The sequence below is a fragment of the Vulpes vulpes genome, chromosome 12 (genome assembly GCF_048418805.1).
Source record: "Vulpes vulpes isolate BD-2025 chromosome 12, VulVul3, whole genome shotgun sequence".
In the NCBI taxonomy this organism is placed as follows: domain Eukaryota; kingdom Metazoa; phylum Chordata; class Mammalia; order Carnivora; family Canidae; genus Vulpes; species Vulpes vulpes.
In genome coordinates this window covers 100,719,613-100,738,173 of record NC_132791.1, presented here as the reverse complement: position 1 = coordinate 100,738,173, position 18,561 = coordinate 100,719,613, and the positions used below count along the sequence as shown (strand labels likewise).

At 36.8% G+C, this 18,561-nt stretch overlaps 1 protein-coding gene across 5 annotated transcripts in view; it reads right to left on the bottom strand.

Annotated features, from left to right (window-relative positions):
- SPIDR (scaffold protein involved in DNA repair) overlaps positions 1–18,561 on the bottom strand; it is a 418,420-nt gene that overhangs the window by 386,406 nt on the left and 13,453 nt on the right. For all 5 annotated transcript variants that reach the window (XR_011995736.1, XR_011995737.1, XM_072729264.1 and 2 more), the window contains 2 exons: positions 13,418–13,603; positions 10,538–10,701 (listed from right to left, as the gene is read on the bottom strand). Coding sequence is in view for 2 of the 5 variants with exons in the window: in XM_072729264.1 (XP_072585365.1) it covers positions 10,538–10,701; positions 13,418–13,603 (350 nt within the window). In the remaining 3 variants the exon portion in view is untranslated. The remainder of the gene's footprint in view (positions 1–10,537; positions 10,702–13,417; positions 13,604–18,561) is intronic.

Below are 18,561 nucleotides of genomic sequence, written 5' to 3'. Positions count from 1 at the left end.
AAATACATTCTTCAACAGAACCTCTATCATCCTTCCTTTTTAACTATGAGAATAAACTAGAATATGGATTTCTTCTGAAGTACAATATTTCTATAATGAAATCTTTAAAATATAGTCAAAGGGTCATTACTAAAAACTCCAGACTTCCCTCTACATTAAATTTTGTCAGTTTTTTTATAACATAATTATATTTGAGAGCCAGTTTCTAAAACGTGTTTTTGATCATAATTATTTCAAGTCGATATACAATGTACGCAATGTGCAGTTCCTAGACATTTACAATTAGTACATATTTAGTCACATCACTTTATTCCAAATCACCATTAAAACTCATTAAAAGTGAAATTAAATGTATTACTTTCAAAGTTCTATATAAATATAAACAAGTGAATAAAAATAAAATTACAAATATGTTCATTAAATTTAGAAATATTTTTAAAGATCATTTTGTAAAGGGTACATACAATACACTCCCATGTAAGAATACAAAATTTTGCTTATCTTATTTTTTCAGTCTCTTCCATATTTCATCTTCTATGACATACTGAATCATTTGTTCTATTACTACTGTTAAGTATAAAAAGAGAACATCGATTTCATAATAAATATATATTTCAAATTTGAAAAGCTCATTTGCTTTCTCCTTAAAACTTCATGAACTACTTTGAGATTTTTCATTTGTGCCAGCCAGCTTCTGTTGCACAACTTCAACGATAAACCTGAACCTTATACAGGTTATCTGATATTTACTATGCCTGCTAACCTGCACATGAGTCACTACACAAAATACATGAAAATTACATAACAAAGCTCATCTAAATCCAACTTCCTTCCCACTTCCTGAAAAACATTATGAAGAGAAGTATCACTGCTGTGTTCTGCTGCCCTCTACAGGAACGGTTCTAGGAAGACACAGATAAACTGTGAAAACCCAGACCGCCATACCTAACAATACCGAGAGTAGTTATCAATAATCAATGACATTGGTTAAATGTGCTAAAAAACATTACAAAGAGAAGCTACTGCTATTCTCTTTGATTTCTATCATGCTTTTCCTCCAAGTAGTTGAGCATATATAGCAGTTAAACTGTTATACTCCAAGGAATACAACCTAAGTAATTAAGAGAATTTAGGATCAGATTCTACAAGTTAGAATCTCATTCTGCCACTTATTAGCTATAACTCCATTCCCTCCTCTATAAAATGGTGTTAATAATAACATTTACCCGACATGATCAGCACTTAGTAAAGTGCCTGACATATAGTAAAAACATAGGATTATTGTGTTATTATTATTGCTATTACTATTATTGACACTATAACAAAATGGCCAGGACCACAGCTTAGAAACCAGAGCACCTGAGGATCCCTGGGTGGCTCAGCAGTTTAGCACCTGCCTTCGGCCCAGGGTGTAATCCTGGAGTCCCGGGATCAAGTCCCACGTCGGGCTCCCTGTGTGGAGCCTGCTTCTCCCTCTGCCTGTGTCTCTGCCCCCCTCTCTCTCTATGTGTCTCTCATGAATAAATAAATAAAATCTTGAAAGAAAGAAAAGAAAGAAAGAAAAGAAAGAAAGAAAAGAAAGAAAGAAAGAAAGAAAGATAGACAGATAGAAAGAAACCAGAGCACCTGAGTTAGAATCCTGGTTCACTCACATACTACTTTATAACCAAAGAAAAATTACATAATGCCTTAGAATCCTCTGAAAATTAGGGATGATAACAATAGCTCCCACCTCATAAGAGCTATTATGAGGTTTAAATAAGCTACTGTACATAGCACAGCGCTTAGAAGAATGCCCCACAACAAAGAAGAATTCGTAATGTTAGCATGTGCTATTATTATGAGTTCAGTTGCCTTTACATAAGCACTAGCAGAACTCTGCTCCAAAGAACTGGCAAAATTATACTCACAGGCAAGACTGTTTCCTACATCACCAACATCACTCATGCCAGTCTGGGCAAGGGATTCTAAACAGACCTATATTATAATCAAGGTTTCCCACTGAGTAGAAGTATGGTTCTCCCACACAGTAAGTATCCACACACCATATATTTCTACAAACATTCATAAATGAGAGACAAATAGCATCTCATTCATAAAATAGTAACAATTATTCAGTAATAAAAGGATAAGAGAGAGTTTGCTTCTGGAGAGCTAAGTAATACTCACTAAATTCCTAATTGTAGTATAAATCTTCCCCCCTTTCGTTTATTCGGTATACATGGGTCCTTTAAAGATTATAACAGACCCTGCTGACACCCTCCACTATGTCCTTCCCTATCTTCAGTTTCCAATTTCTAGCACTTCCATTTCTTTGCCTCAAGGATTTCTCTGGCTACCAGAAGCCATTTTTCCCACCTGTGCCGCAGTCTGTAAGAACTAGGAAATATCCATCACCCAAATTCCAAGGACCAGCCCATAATCAATGAATGAAGAGATCTACATATAAATAACCCAGCTTTCTAGCCCCTTCCCTGTCCCTCTGATGGATAATTCTGAGGCTCCCAGAGTTTTACAGCAGTGCTAAGCTCCAGGTGCCCACAGGGTTAACTGCTAATTAATTATCCCTTGATTGGCTGCTATCCCATCCCAGGCTCACTTGCTCACCACTACTAGGTGTTCTCAGGGCATGCTTCTGTGCATATTCACACAAATAAACTGTGAATATAGAGAAGTCAACAAAAACAACATGTCACAGATTTTACTATTTTCAACCTACCTGAAATGTTGAATAAACGAAAGAGAAAGGTTAAGGTATTAGTACAAGTATTAAGAAGAAGCACTAGAGTGACTGCAAGATACTGAGCAGAGGGTGCAGGTATGAGTTAGTCTCCTGAGGGCAGATGCCAAAAACACCATCAGCTACAAAACATCAGTCCTGAAGGAAGCACCTGCAAAGGATAAAGGGGAGAAAGTAGGAGTCGAGGAGAGATTTAAAACCACGATGCAGGTCTGAAAACTATGAGGAGGACAAGAAGGAAAGAGGATTGAGTAGGAAGAGTCTCAGGCTGCAGTGCAGCCTAACAGTAACATGGCCCTAATACAAAGAAAATGATGGATCCTGAGGGATGGCACTTGGGGCCATCTATCAACTGTGTTCCTTGCAACTGAAGATCTGCGTGCACACTTCCACAGCTGCACTACAGGGAATGATGACGCACAGTGACATCACTACAGCAACTTGGAAAATGTGTCTACAGAAAAAGTTCCTCTCCTCCAAGATTGTTGATTATCAATATGTACCACTGCTTTGCATGACTATAGACTTCATATAATGCAGGATCAAATTGTACATATCCTTTGGCAAACTGGCTTCCTTCCCCAATATTATTCATGATGGTAACTATAGCTCTCTACTATATACAAAACAATTTGCCTGTGATCACATAATATTGACTTCCAGAAATTTCTCTTACAATGTCACAGTAGTCATGTATACATATTCCTCTAGACAGGTGTGAAAATTCCTCTGAACAGTGGCTTTCAAACATTTTTGCCTAAGAACAGTAAAAAATATGTCATGTAATTCAACACACATATACTAACATAACTGAATATAAATTGCATGAAAATACTGCTAGTAATACATTCTAATGTTTGACTACATTATAGTGATTCCACTATATTTTTAAAACTCACTGAATCAATTACCCACTAATGGGTCATAAACCAGTTTGAAAAGTTCAAGGATATTTATCTAAGAGCACAACTGCAGGTTCATAAATTATGAATAACTTCAGCTTTATAAGAGCTTACCAAATTAGAAAATGGCTAAACCAATTTATATCCAACAGCAATATTCCTATTGCTACAGATTCCTGACATTGGGCACTATCACCTTCCTTTCAGTGTTTCATTAATCTCATGAATATGTTTTATTTCATTTTTAATTTGCACTCGCCATACTACTACTGAGACTGAGCATCTTTTCACATGCTTACAGGCCTTTCGGTTTTCCTTTTCTATTCATTATCTGGTTTGTTACAGCTCTTAATATATTCTGGATACTACTGCAAAATTTTTTTTTAAGATTTTATTTATTTATTCATGAGAGACATAGAGAGGAAGAGAGACACAGGCAGAGGAAGAAGCAGGCTCCCTGCAGAATGTGGGACTCAATCCCAGGACTGCAGGATCATGCCCTGAGCCCAAGGCAGGCACTTAACCGCTGAGCCACCCAGGTGTCCCTACAGAATGTCCTTTTAAAAAACATTTTTTAATCCAAGCATTTTTTAATCCAAGCAAGTACTGGATTCAAAATTCAAAATAGCATACAAGGTTATTCAGTAAAAATAGCTTCCTACCATTCTGGAAACAGTCTAAAGAAACATTCTTCCCATTTTCTTTTTTAATTTAGTTAATGTGTAGTGCAATATTGGTTTCTGGAGTAGAATTCAGTGATTCATCACTTACATACAACATCCAGTGCTCACCACACAATTGCCCTCTTTAATAACCCATCACCCATCTAGCTCATTCCCCACCCACCTCCCTCCAGCAACCCTCAGTTTGTTCTCTCTCATTAAGAATCACTAATGGCAAAAAAAAAAAAAAAAAAAATCACTAATGGCTTGTTTCCTTCTCTTTTTTGCTTTACCTCTTTCCCATACGTTCCCCCATACTATGGGCTGCCTTTTAGTTTTGTTGATTGTTTCTTTCACAGTGCAGAAGCTTTCTATCATGCAAAATCCCAATAGTTCATTTTTGTTTTTGTTTTCCTTGCCTCTGGCAAGGTGTCTAATAACAAGTTGCTATGGCCAAGGTCAGAGAGATTGCTGCCTGTGTTCTCCATGATTTTGATGGTTTCCTGTCTCACATTTAGATCTTTCATCCATTTTAGATTTATTTTTGTGCATAAGAAAGTAGTCCAGTTTCGTTCTTCCACGTGTGGCTGTCCAATTTTCCCAACACAGTTTGTTGAAGAGACTATCTTTTTTCCATGGGATATTCTCTATTGCTCTGTTGAAGAGGAGTTGACCACAGAGTTGTGAATCCATTTCTGGGTTCTCTCTTCTGTTCCACTGATCTATGTGTCTGTTTTTATGCCACTACCATACTACCTGATGACAACTTTCTAATGCAGCTTAAAATCCGGAACCGTAATATCCCAGTTTTGTTTCTTTTTTTTCCACAATGGCTTTGTGGTCTTTTGTGTTCCAAACAAATTTTAGGATGATTTGTTCTTGCTCTGTGAAAAAAATTGGTGGTGTAGTGATAGTGACAGCATTAAAAGTACAGCTTGCTTTGGATGGTACAGACATTTTAATAATGTTCTTCCAATCCATGAGATAGAATCTTTTTCCATTTCTTTGTGTCTTCAGTTTCTTGCATAAGTGTTCTGTAGCTTTCAGAGTATTGATCTTTTCCCTCTTTGTTTAGGTTTATTGCTAGGTATCTTTTAGCACAACTGCAAATGGGATTAGTTCCTTGATTTCTTTTTCTACTGTTTCATTACTGATGTATAGAAATGCAACCGATTTCTGCACATTCATTTTACATCCTGCGACTTTACTGAATTCCTTTAAGAGTTCTGGTAATTTTTTGGTGGAGTTTTTCAGGTTTTCTACAGAGTATCATGTCATCTATAAACAGTGAAAGTTTGACTTGTTCCTTGCCAATGTGGATGCCTTTTCTTTTTATTGTCTGACTGCTGAGGCTAAGACCTCCAGTACTATGTTAAATAGTAATGTTGAGAGTGGACATCTTTGTTCTGTTCCTGACCATAGGGTTAAGGCTCTTAGTTTTTCCTCACTGAGGATACTAGCTGTTGAGTCTTTCATATGTGACCTTTATGATGTTGAGGTATGTTCCATCTATCCCTACTTTGTTGAGGGTTTTTATCAAGAAAGGATGTTGTACTTTGTCAAATGCTTTTTCTGCATCCATTGACAGGACCATATGGTTTTTATCCTTTCTTTTATTAATGTGATGTATCATGTTGATTGATTTGTTGATGTCAAACCATGCCTGCAGCCCCAGGAATAAGTCCCACTTGACTACGGTGAATAATTCTTTTAAAGTACTGTTGAATTCAATTTGCTAGTATTTTATTGAAACTTTTTATATTTATGTTCATCAGAGATACTGGCCTGTAATCCTTTTTTAGTGGGATCTTTGGTTTTGAGATCCAGGTAATGCTGGCTTTACACAGTAAGTTTGGAAGTTTTCCTCCCATTTCTATTTTCTGGAACAGTCTGAGGAGAATGGAGATTAACTCTTCTTTAAATGTCTGGTAGAATTACCCAGGGAATCCATCCGACCCTGGACTTTTGTTTCTTTATCTGTTCCACTGGATTTTTTGTTTCTATATCATTTATTTCTGCTCTCATCTTTATTATTTCCTTCCTGCTGACTGTAGGTTTCATTTGTTGTTTCTTTTCCAGCTCTTTTAGGTGTAAGGTTAGGTTGTCTATTTGAGAATTTTCTTGCTTCTTGAGGTGGGGCTGTAGTGCAATTTAAAACTGCCTTTGTTGCATCCCAAAGGTTTTGGACTGCTGTGTTTTCATTTTCATCTTCTTCCATGTACTATTTTTTATTTCTTTTTTTTTTAATTTTTTTTTTAATTTTTATTTATTTATGATAGTCACAGAGAGATAGAGAGAGAGGCAGAGACACAGGCAGAGGGAGAAGCAGGCTCCATGCACCGGGAGCCCGACGTGGGATTCGATCCCGGGTCTCCGGGATCGCGCCCTGGGCCAAAGGCAGGCGCCAAACCGCTGCGCCACCCAGGGATCCCCTATTTTTTATTTCTTAATTTCCTGGTTAACTCATTCATCATTTAGTAGGATGCTCTTTAACCTCCATGTATTTCTGGTCTTTCCAAATTTTTCCTTATGGCTGACTTCAAGTTTCAGAGCATTGTGGTATGAAAATATGCATGAGGGGACGCCTGGTGGCTCAGCGGTTGAATGTCTGCCTTCCACCTAGGGAGTGATCCTGGGGTCACAGGATCGAGTCCCACATCAGGCTCTCTACGTGGAGCCTGCTTCTCCCTTTGCCTATGTCTCTGCCTCTCTCTCTCTCTCTCTGTTTCATGAATAAATGAAAAAAATCTTAAAAAAAAAAAAAAAAGATGCATGGTATGATCTCAATCTTTTTCTACTTGTTTAAAAAAAAAAAAGAAAGAAAAGATGCATGGTATGATCTCAATCTTTTTCCACCTTGTGACCCAGTATGTGATCTTTTCTGGAGAATTTTCCATGTGCACTCAAAAAGAATGTGTACTCTGATGCTTCAGGATGAAATGTTATGAATATACATGTTAAATCTATCTGGTCCAGTGTGTTGTTCTAGCCCTTGTTTCCTTGTTGATCTTCTGCTTAGATGATCTGTCTATTGCTGTAAGTGGCATGTTAAAGTCCTCACTATTACTTTATTATTCCTGAGTTTCTTTGTTTAGTATTAATTGATTTATAAATTAGCATGCTCCCAACTTGGGGGCATGAATATTTACAATTATAGATCTTCTTGATGGAGAGACCCCTTAATTATAAGGCTCTTCATCTCTTGTTACAGTCTTTGTTTTAAAAATCTAGCACCTGGATGGTTCAGTCAGTTATGCATTCACCTTTGGCTCAGGTCATGGTCCCAGGGTCCTGGGATCCAGCCTCATGTCAGGCTCCCTGCTCAGTGGGGAACCTGCTTCTCCCTCTCCTTCTTGCTCACACTCTCTCTCTCGCTATCTTTGTCTATCTCTCTCAAATAAATAAAATCTTTTTAAAGAAACCTAGTTTGTCTAATATAAGTATGGCTACTCTGGCTTTCTTTTGAAGTCTATTAGCATGATAGATGGTTCTCCTCACTTCAATCTGCAGATTCTTTTTTTTTTTTTAATTTTTATTTATTTATGATAGTCACAGAGAGAGAGAGAGAGAGAGGCAGAGACACAGAGGGAGGGAGGCAGAGGGAGAAGCAGGCTCCATGCACCGGGAGCCCGACGTGGGATTTGATCCTGGGTCTCCAATATCGCACCCTGGGCCAAAGGCAGGCGCCAAACCGCTGCACGACCCAGGGATCCCCAATCTGCAGATTCTTTAGGTCTAAAATGAGTGAGTTTCTTATAGGCAGCATATAGACGGATCTTGTTTTTTAATCCATTCTGATATCTTATGTCTTTTGATTAGTGCATTTAGCCCATATACATTCAAAGTGATTTTTGAAAGATATGAATTCAGCAGCATTCACCTGACCGGTTGATGATTCTGGTGATGTTCTCTGATCCTTTTTGGTCTTTGTTCCTTTTGGTCTTTTTTTTTCCCTCCACTCAAAAAGAGTACTCTGTAACATTTTCCTCAGGAATGGTTTAGTGGTCACAAACTCCTTTATTTTTTGTTTTTCTAGAAAACTCTTTATCTCTGCTTCTATTCTGAATCAGAACCTTGCTGGATAAATAATTCCTGGCTGCATATTTTTCCCACTCATTACATTGAATATATCCTCCAACTCCTTTCTGGCCTGCAAGGTTTCAGTGGACAAATCTGCTGTGAACCTGATCTGTCTCCCTTGTAAATTAAGGACTTTTCTTGCTACTTTCAAGGAATCTTTCCTTGTCTGTTTTGTGAATTTGACTATGATATGCCTTGGTGATAGTCAGCTGTTCTTGAATTTAATGGGATATCTCTGTGCTTCTTAGATTTTGATGTCTGTGCCTTTCCCCAGGTTAGGAAAGTTTTTAGCTACAATTTGTTTAAATAAACCTTCTGCCACTTTTTTTCCTCCCTACGTCTCTTGGAATTCCTATGATACAAATGTTATAACAGTTTAATAAGTCACTGATCTTCCTACATCTTTGTGATCCATTACCTGTTTCCTTTTTTTTTTTCAGCTTCCTCGTTCTCCCCCAATAAAAACTCTGGTCACTGAGTCACCAATGAGCTCCCCTGGCAGACAACACTTTACAGATGTTGTTAAAGCTCACTGCTAAAGCAATTAAGCATATCCTGTGTGACTCCACTGGAATAGGACTCTTGAAAGACTGCTGATTTGCTTTGTATTATTTCACTATAATAAATCATAGCCATGTGTACATTAAGTTCTGGGAGTCCTACCAGCGAGTTATCAAACCTAGGCGTGGACCCCTTGGGGATTCCTGATTCACTACATATTAAAAAAGCCTGATAAGCTCCAAGCAGAAAAACTACATGTAGACATATCACAATCGCACTGCTTAAAAGAAGCGATACAGAGAAAATATTAAAAAATCAAGAATAAGAGGGGTTCCTGGATGATTCAGCGAGTTGAGCAACTGACCCTTGATTTCAACTCATATCATGATGTCAGGTTCCTGGGACTGAGCTCTGTGTTCAGCAAGGAGTCTGTTTGGAATTGCCTTTCTCCCTCTCCTTCTGCTCCTTCCCCCACATCTCTCAAATAAGTAAATAAGTCTTAAAAAAAAAAAAATCAAGAATGAGTGAGAATAGCTTCAGGCTTCTTGACAGCAATTCTGGAACTAGAAGACAATGAAATAATGCCTTCAAAATTCTTAAGAAAAATTATTTCCAACCAAACATTCTACCTAATTGTCAACCAATTAGCCAATTGTCTAAATTGTCAATTATCAAAGTGTGATAAATGCATCTTCTGACATGCCATTTATCTTCCATAAATCCTCTCTTGAAACTTATTAGAAGGGGCACCTCGGTGGTTCACTGGTTAAGTGTCTGCCTTCAGCCCAGGGCATGATCCCGGGATCCTTGGATCAAGTTCTGTCTCAGGCTCCCTGCATGGAGCCTGCTTCTCCCTCTGCCTGTGTCTCTGCCTCTCTATCTCTCTGTGTCTCTCATGAATAAATAAAATCTTTAAAAAAGGAAAGAAACAAACAAACAAACAAACCTACTAGAAGATATGCTCAATCATATTGAGAGTAAAAACCAAGAAAGAAAAAGACATGGAATCCAGGATAAAGTTGCTCCAAACTGGAGAAAAGTGAAGTAAATTACTAGGAAGATGGTGGAGAGAGATGGTGAAGAGAGACCTAAGGGTGGCTACATCCTCAAAGCAGAGAAGAGAGTTCAAATGAAAGCAGCTGGAAGTTGTGGGAACAAGTTCTCCAAAAAGACAAAACTGCTGAAATGCCTGAAAAGCCTTAACTGGAGAGATAAACAATGGCAAAAACTTAGTTTTATTAATAATAAATAAAGTTAGGCAAACAAAAACCCAAAGTCACTAACTCCAAAGAAAATGAAAAGTTATGAAGGAAAAATAATCATAATAATTAATATTTGCCTTGGTTGTAAATATTATGCAATGTTGAATATTAATCTAACCAAACCATGATACATGTGTTCTTGGAAAATGGAGGAATGGGAAAAGTCCAATGTATAGCAGCTGGAGGGAGTGGGTGAGGAGTTAGTTACCCATATTTCAGAAGTATATTATATAAGCATGTTACTTAAAGACAAGGAAGTAAAGAATGAAAGAATCACTAAGAGTCAAAAGTGACTACCCTGGAAAAAGGAGTTTAAAATGCAACACCAAAAAGCCACGATTAACAAATGTCATCAACAGAATGAAAAATTTTGAGACAATGAGTTCTTACCTTCAGAAGCTCAGAGAGCCTCTCTTGACTAGTCGAAGAATGATTGCTTGAACAAGAAGCACAGTCTGATATTTCCCCAACACTCTCACTGTCTTCAAATTCATAATACTCACTAGCATCTTCCCTGTCACTGTCAATCTCCCAGTCAATAAACTGTAGTTCATCTAAAAAATACAATTTTAAACAATTTTATTTATCCATAATATTTTTAATCTGTTTTCTTTACTCTCAATAGTTAAAAAATTCCATGTTGCTGAGTGATTTTTAAAATATATATTAAAAGACTGTGAAAATTATATTCCTACTTTCATCTCTAGCCATGCTGTTTGTCCTATCATCACTATCCCAATTCTCAGGTAATTATTTTTATTAGTTGTTCTTGTATAGAAACTCATCTTTCTTGAGCTTTTCCAGCAACTTCAAGCAAATAAAATACTACAATTTTCTTCCTTTCTGACACACTTTAATCTTTTTGTACTTAACAAAGGTTTTCCTTATCAGTAACAGGGAGCATCCTTATTCTTTTCTACAACATAGTATTCCACTGCATAGCTGACCCACAGTTTACTTATACAGTCTCCTATTAACAGACTTCTTAAAGGATTTTCACCTAAAACTTTTTTTTACAGATTCCTCGTCAAAAAAAAAAAAGTAAATTTAGTTTTTAGTGTACTTTGTAAGCATTGTTATCTAGGTGCTACTTTTACAAAATTTAATTTGGAAATTTAATTATTTTCATATGTCAACCAAATTTAATCTATGTTTAAAGAAATAAAGTAGTTATTAAGTATAAGTTAATCTCTGAGGCATATAACATAAACCTCTCACACAGTCCAAAGCCCAAGTATTCCCTCACAGCTACTTCAGCAACTCAGAGGGCTAATAAGACATCTTGGCCCTATTTCAGAGGTCTAATAGCAACAATCTTATTTCCAGATAGAAGTAATATTAAAAATGAAATAACTTACTAGCTTTAATACCTGAAAGGGAATTCAAAATAAAAAAAAAAGAAAAAAAACTAAAGGTACAAGTATGGAATAAGTCTTTAATCTGATACTGTTGTTCCAGAAGATAAAAGTCCACTATAGTGATTATAAAAGACTGGAGGTCAGACCAGTCTGAGAGAAGCAGATGCATAATGGCAGTAAAATAACTGCAGGAGCCACTCTAACCATTAGGGAATGGCCGGGGAATACCACATGTAACAACACATGTACTCACGGAAGCCAGGCAATGGGACACAAAAAGAAACTCTCCAAGTTGCTGAAGCATGACAGCAGAAAGCCATGGAGAGGCCGAGTTCCGAGGAATGCAAGTGCCCCAGGAGCTACTGTATTTTTGTACCATTTATTCATTCATTCCTCATTCATTCAGTAAAATCAGTGCCTACTGAGGGCCTACTGCACCCTGGACACATCTAGACACTTACAATCTAACAACATCAAAACAAAAAAATACAGGAGATAATACAGAACACTGTTTCTACCCTAGAGAAGCCCATAGATGAATAACTCTTATACTGGAATTGCTGAGTGGTATAAAATGATATATTACAACCCAAACTAGTAAGACCTTTCTTGTTCACAATAATTTTATGAAGCAGGCAAGACAATCCCCGTTAGAGTAAAATTTGTATTTTATAGATGAAAAAATTGAGTCTCCAAAAAGTTAAGAAGATTTCTCAAAGTTATGTAAAAGACAAATGGAAGGGGAATTTTTTTTTTTTTTTTTTTTTTTTTTAAGGAGAAAAGATTCTGACAATTTTAACTCAGGGCTCTTCCCTCTCAATCCTAAGTCTGGGCCTTACTCTCCACAGACTAATCCAATACAGCTGGAAGGAGGTCTGGGCATATTGTGTTTAAAACTCACCTGGTAATTATGATAAGAAGCCAAGTCTGTTAAGCACCAGAAGAGCGTAGAAGCACACAACATTGAGATTAGACAACCCTGACTATAAATATTAAATGGCATACTTATTAACTATGTGACTCTGGACAAACAATTTGACTTCTCGGAGTCCCAATTTCCTTCTCTAAAATGAGGGTACTCAGCTCACAGGATGTAGCATGTATAAAAGGAAATAATATACATAATATCCAGCCAAGGGTCTGGGGTAAAACAAGAAACTGATAAACAGTAATTAAAGGTAAAAAGGAGCAAGGGGAGGAGGAGAAGGAAAAGGAAGAGAGAAAAGAAAGATAAGCCAGCAGTTACACACATGATTAGAGATATACTCCAAGGGATCATTTGTTACCTAACAGTCAACTTGCTTAAGAGAAGTCAACAATTCATTAACCATTTCAAAGTAATTAGCTCAAAGCACCTTTCCATTCTTAGAGTTTTGAAAACTGTGTCTTTTAATACAGAAGGACACGGACAGTTTTCATTTTCTTAATAGCAGCCTTAATGAGATGTAATTCACAAAACATACTATCCACTCATAAAATAACATACAAATTTTTTCATCCTATTTTTTATATTTAAATTCAATTAGCAGACAAATAATACATCATCAGTTTCACAAGTTGTGTTCAATAATTCATCAGGTGCATATAACACCCAGTGCTCATCACATCATGTTCCTACCTTAATGCTCGTTACCCATCCCCCCCCCATCTCCCCTCTAGTGACCTTCAATTTCTTTCCCAGAGTTAAGAGTCTTTAATGGTTTTTCTCTGTTTCTGACTACAGCCCATTCAGTTTCTCCTCTGTCCCTCATGGTCTTTGGCACTATTACTTCTATTCCAGATATGGTGAAACTACATGATAATTCAGTATGGTCATCACTAATACTAAGTGTTAGAAAAGGAATGAAGTTTTTTCCAATACTGAACCCAATATATAACAGAAAGAAGACTTCTTACCAAATTATCAATTTACCTTCACTGGCCCCATCTTCTGGACATAAAATATTCCTCTTCCTGTTACAAAGCCTGTCTATTCTAGAACCATGTCCATTATCTCTCTGTGATTTAAGACATGTTTTATCCTCATCTGACAGATCACTTCCACTGGAACTCCATGTTATATCTATCAGTCCACTGGTACTCTTAGATGCAGTAGCTTCTGTTAAAGAAAAAGAAAATATATAAACACAATCAACTGATATGATGGTTATTTATAAGATTTTAAGCATGTTACTTTGCCAAAGTCACAAATAACAAAACTCTGATGATAGCATAAGTAACATCTTATATCAAATCTTCCTGCCTAAAGTTCTATGTGCAACCTAAGATTCTTTGAATTAAAACCAAATTATAAGGGATCCCTGTGTGGCTCAGCAATTGAGGATCTGTCCTTGGCTCAGGTCATGATCCCGGGGTCCTGGGATCAAGTCCCACATTGGGCTTCCTGCATGGAGCCTGCATGCCTCTCTCTCTGTGTCTCTCATGAATAAATAAATAAAATCCATTAAAAATAATTGTAAGAAACAGAAGTAGCAGTAATTGAGATAAGTTATATATTTAAAAAAAGAAAAATGATTGTAGTACAAATGAAAACTCAAAAAAATAACCTTGAACTAATTATTGAATTATAATGTCCTAGAATATTCAATGAAACCAAAAGAAAAAGACAAAAAAAAAAAAAAACCCACAAAACCAATACTTAACGTACAACACGAATGCTTCTGTGTGCCTCCTTTGCCATATAGGAGCCCTGGTAGCAGTAATGTGCTTAAAAACACTGAACAGAAAAACTCTTTTAACTAAATGTGTTATTTTGAGGTAATAGTAGATTCCCATACAGTTATAAGAAACAATGGAGAACCCTTGTATGCTTTACTCAGTTCCTTCAATGGTAACATTTTGTAAAACTATAGTGTAACATCACAACCAGAATGCTGATTCTGATACCTTCAAATAAAAAAAAATATCCACAGGACATCTTGCATTACCTTTTTAAAGCCACATAATAGCCACCCTCCTCACCCCAATTCTTAACCTCTGGCAATGAATCAGTTTTGCATTTTTGTAATTTTATCATTTCAAGAATTATACATAAATGGAATCATACTATATGACACTTCAGGACTAGCTTTTTTTTACTCAGCCTAAATCCCTGGACATTCATCCAAGTTGTTCTGTGTATCAACACTTTCTATTACTGAGTAATATAGAATATGGATGCACCATAGTTTGTTTATGCATTCACCCACTAAAGAGCATTTGTGTTGTTTCTAGTTTTAACTATTACAAATAAAGCTGCTATGAACATTACATACTGGGTTTTATGTGAATGTAATTTTCATGCTCTGGGATATATGTTCAAAGGCAATTGCCAGGTTGTACAGTAATTGCATGTTTAGTCTTCTAAGAAACTGCCAAGCTTTTCCTTAGTGCCTGTACCATTTTACAGTCCTATAAGCTATGTATCAGTTTCTCCATATCACTGACAGCATTCAGTGTTGTCACCACTTTTTATTTTAGCCATTCTAATAGAAAACCTAGAAAGAATGGGGCTACTCCATCTTGATGTAACAGTATGTCACTGGGAAACTTTTCTGACAGTAATCAGGAAAGTAATACATACCTTTAAAAAAATCAATTTTTCTACTTATATTTATAATTGAGTTATAATCATAAACTTTAAAAAGTATCTTAGACACATTTGAATGAGATTAAGAGGTTAGATATTATATTCAAGCTCTAGGGTAGTCCCAGTGGCCCAGTGGTTTAGTGCTGCCTTCAGCCCAGGGTGTGATCCTGGAGACCCGGGATCAAGTCCCACGTCAGGCTCCCTGTATGGAGTTTGCTTCTCCTTCGGGCCATGTGTCTCTGCCTCTCTCTCTCTGTGTTGGTCATGAATAAATAAATAAAATTGTTTTAAAAAATTAAATAAAATAAATAAATTCAAGCTCTAGAGTAAACAGACTCATAAGTTAAATGGCTTCATTCAGTACATATTTACACAACGGAAAAGTAAGCTCTGAGAAAAGAGAAAAACAAGAAGACTCCTCCCCCAAGCAATGTATCATCTGAAAGACAACACTTATCATGAAAAGAAAAATTAAATATTGTATTTGAGGTATGTCACTGTATAACAGTAGCTCAAAAAAAGCAAATGCTCCACTTTTTGTTGATCAGGAAACCAAATTCACTGACAAAATAATATCTGAAAAAAGAGCACTTACAAAGGAATAAAAACATAAAATAATTATAAACATCTGCTAAATACTTACTTGGTGCCACGAACATCCAGAATTACTAAAGTTGTCTTCAAAATATAAAACTTAAAAAACAAAACTTCATCCATATTGATTTAAATGGCTAATAAAAATTGAGCTATATATTTACTTGTAAAAGACATCATCAGTCCCTCTTACTATTACGCATTTGGAAGAGTAAACTGAAAAGCAAGGAGTGGAATGCCATAGACAGAATGGTTGTATCCCTTAAAATTCCCACTGTTCAAACTCAGTTCCCAGGGTGAGGGATTAAGAGGTGGGGACTTTGGAGGTGTTAGGTCATGAGGTCCTCATGAATGGGATTAAGGCTCTTAATCAGCAGCAGCCCCCAGAGAGATTCCTGGCCCCTTCCTCCAAGTGAGTCCACAGCAAGATGGTACTGTCATGAACCTGGAAGCAAGTCTTCACCAGACACTAAATATACTGGACCAATTTCTGCCATTTATAAGCTACCTAGTCTGTGGTATTATTGTTACAGCTGTCTAATCGGACTAAGACAAGAAGTAAAGTTATCATTATTTTCAGATTATACAATGAATTCTTGAAATTCATAAACTCATGAATTACAGGCACTGTATATACTACCACGACTTTCTAAGTAACTCATTTTATTTGCTGGAAAGGGTACCCTTGAAACCAAGACCCATCCCAATGAAATTCAAGGAAGGACGTCAGCTAGACTATGAGAATAGCTACAACAGGTAAACATTTCTGGATGCCCTTTGCATGTCAGGCATTGTGCTAGCATGTAGTATTATGGGCTGAATTGTGCTACCCCAAAAGTCATTCATATGTTAAAGTTCCAACACTCCAGCACCCCTGAATGTGATTATATAGGGAGAGGATCTGTCTGTACAGGGATGATCAAGTTATTCCAATATGACAAGGAAAAGAGAAATTTAGACACATGCAAGGAATGAAGACTGTGTGAAGAGACACATGGAAAGACAACCATCTACAAGCCAAGGAAAGAAGCCTAGAGCAGATTCTTAGAAGGAATTAATCCAGCTAATACCTTCATTTTGGACTTCTAGCCTCTAGGACTGTGAGATAATAAGTTTCTGGTATTCACACTACCAAGTTTGAATACTTTATTACTGGTACTTTATTATGGGAGCCCAAGCAAACTACTACACCTAGGATATATAGAAGAGCAACAGAGAAAGCTCTGCCTTAGGAAACCCATGGTCCAAGGAGGAGAAAAACAGTCCAACAAATAATAACAAAACAAATTTAGTGATGCCTCTCAAAGAGGAGATTTCTGACCTCAATAACAAAATTTTAAGAAAACAATCTGTAGGGCATTTAAGGAAAAAAAATTAGATACTAGCTCCTTTTTATTTTATAGTTTCACTTTGGTAAGTAAATCTTTAAGTTCTGCTTTTTAAAGAAAATCGCCATCTACAAAGGTTCCAGGCTCTTAACTTTCAAGCATATAACCTTCTTTTGTCCCTTTTCTCTGACTCCTTCCCATTGCCAGTTTCTTCCCCTACTCAGTCTTCTCTGGTTACAGTGCCTTATAGATGAGGAAAGAGAAACATGGAGACATATCTCCCCTTTTGTGCACACCCTGCAAAAGTAAGTGCCCCCACTTCTGCTTCCCAGCTCTCACAAAACATTACTCCCACACCCTAAAATGTCTGTTAATATACATTTCTAAAACTTCAGAAGCTACTATTGGGGCACCATGGAAGCTCTGTCGGTTGAGCATCCAACTCTTGGTTTCAGCTCAGGTCATGATCTCATGGGTCATGGGATCCAGCCATGTTAGGCTCCATGCTTGTCAGGGAGTCTGCCTGAAGATTCTCTCCTTCTGCCCCCTCTCCCCCCACCTCAAATAAATAAATCTTAAAAAAAAAAAAAAACTACTATTTTAAGGGGCACCTGCATGGCTCAGTCAGTTAAGCATCCAACTCTTGATTTGGCACAGGTCATAATCATAGGACTGTGAGATCAAGCCCCATGTCAGGCTCCACATTGGGTATAGAGCCTGCTTAAGATTCTCTCCCTCTCCCTTTGCTCCGCTCTCCTCTAAAAAAGTAAGAAAAAAAGAAGCTACTATTTTAAAAATGAACTAGTTCTAGGAAATGCCTTGAGCCTCTCCTTCCTATCAATTTGTAAGTTTTTGTTAAATTATTAACAATATTTTCTTGCCTTAACATACACACTTATGCTGTAACTAAAATAACTATACATTGATACAAGCTCTTTCAGCTTTTCAGAATATACTATCATTCTACAGAGTACAGCAGGGTGGGTTGGATACATACTGGCACAGGAAAACCATCTCAAAAGATCATTTTGTGTTTCTTCTTTTTTTCTTTTTTTAAGACTTTATCTATTTATTCATGAGAGACACTGAGAGGTAGAGACACAGGCAAGGGAGAAGCAGGCTCCCTGCAGGGAGGCCGATGTGGGACTCGACCCCGGGACTCTAGGATCAAACCCTGAGCCAAAGGCAGATGCTCAACCACTAAGCCACCCAGGCATCCCTCAAAAGATCATTTTGTAATTAAATACAAAGCCATAGATTATTTTTCTTTTTTCTTCAAGTTGAATTTGGCTATACTCACTTAAAATCACCAGAAAAAGGCAACAGCCACATCTATAAGAGAAAATCTTTTCTACACAGGACACTTTAGATAGAAGTCACAATTAAACTGATCTTTGAAAATCACAGTATTTGGCACTAATAACAAGAAAAGTTAAATTCCGCAGTTCCATCAGAAGATTATGGTATTACAAAAAAACATATTAGCTTATTTTATAACACAATGTTTTATGAATTTAAAAATTGGGGAGATTTTTTCATTTGAATAAAAAGAACACCCTAAATATT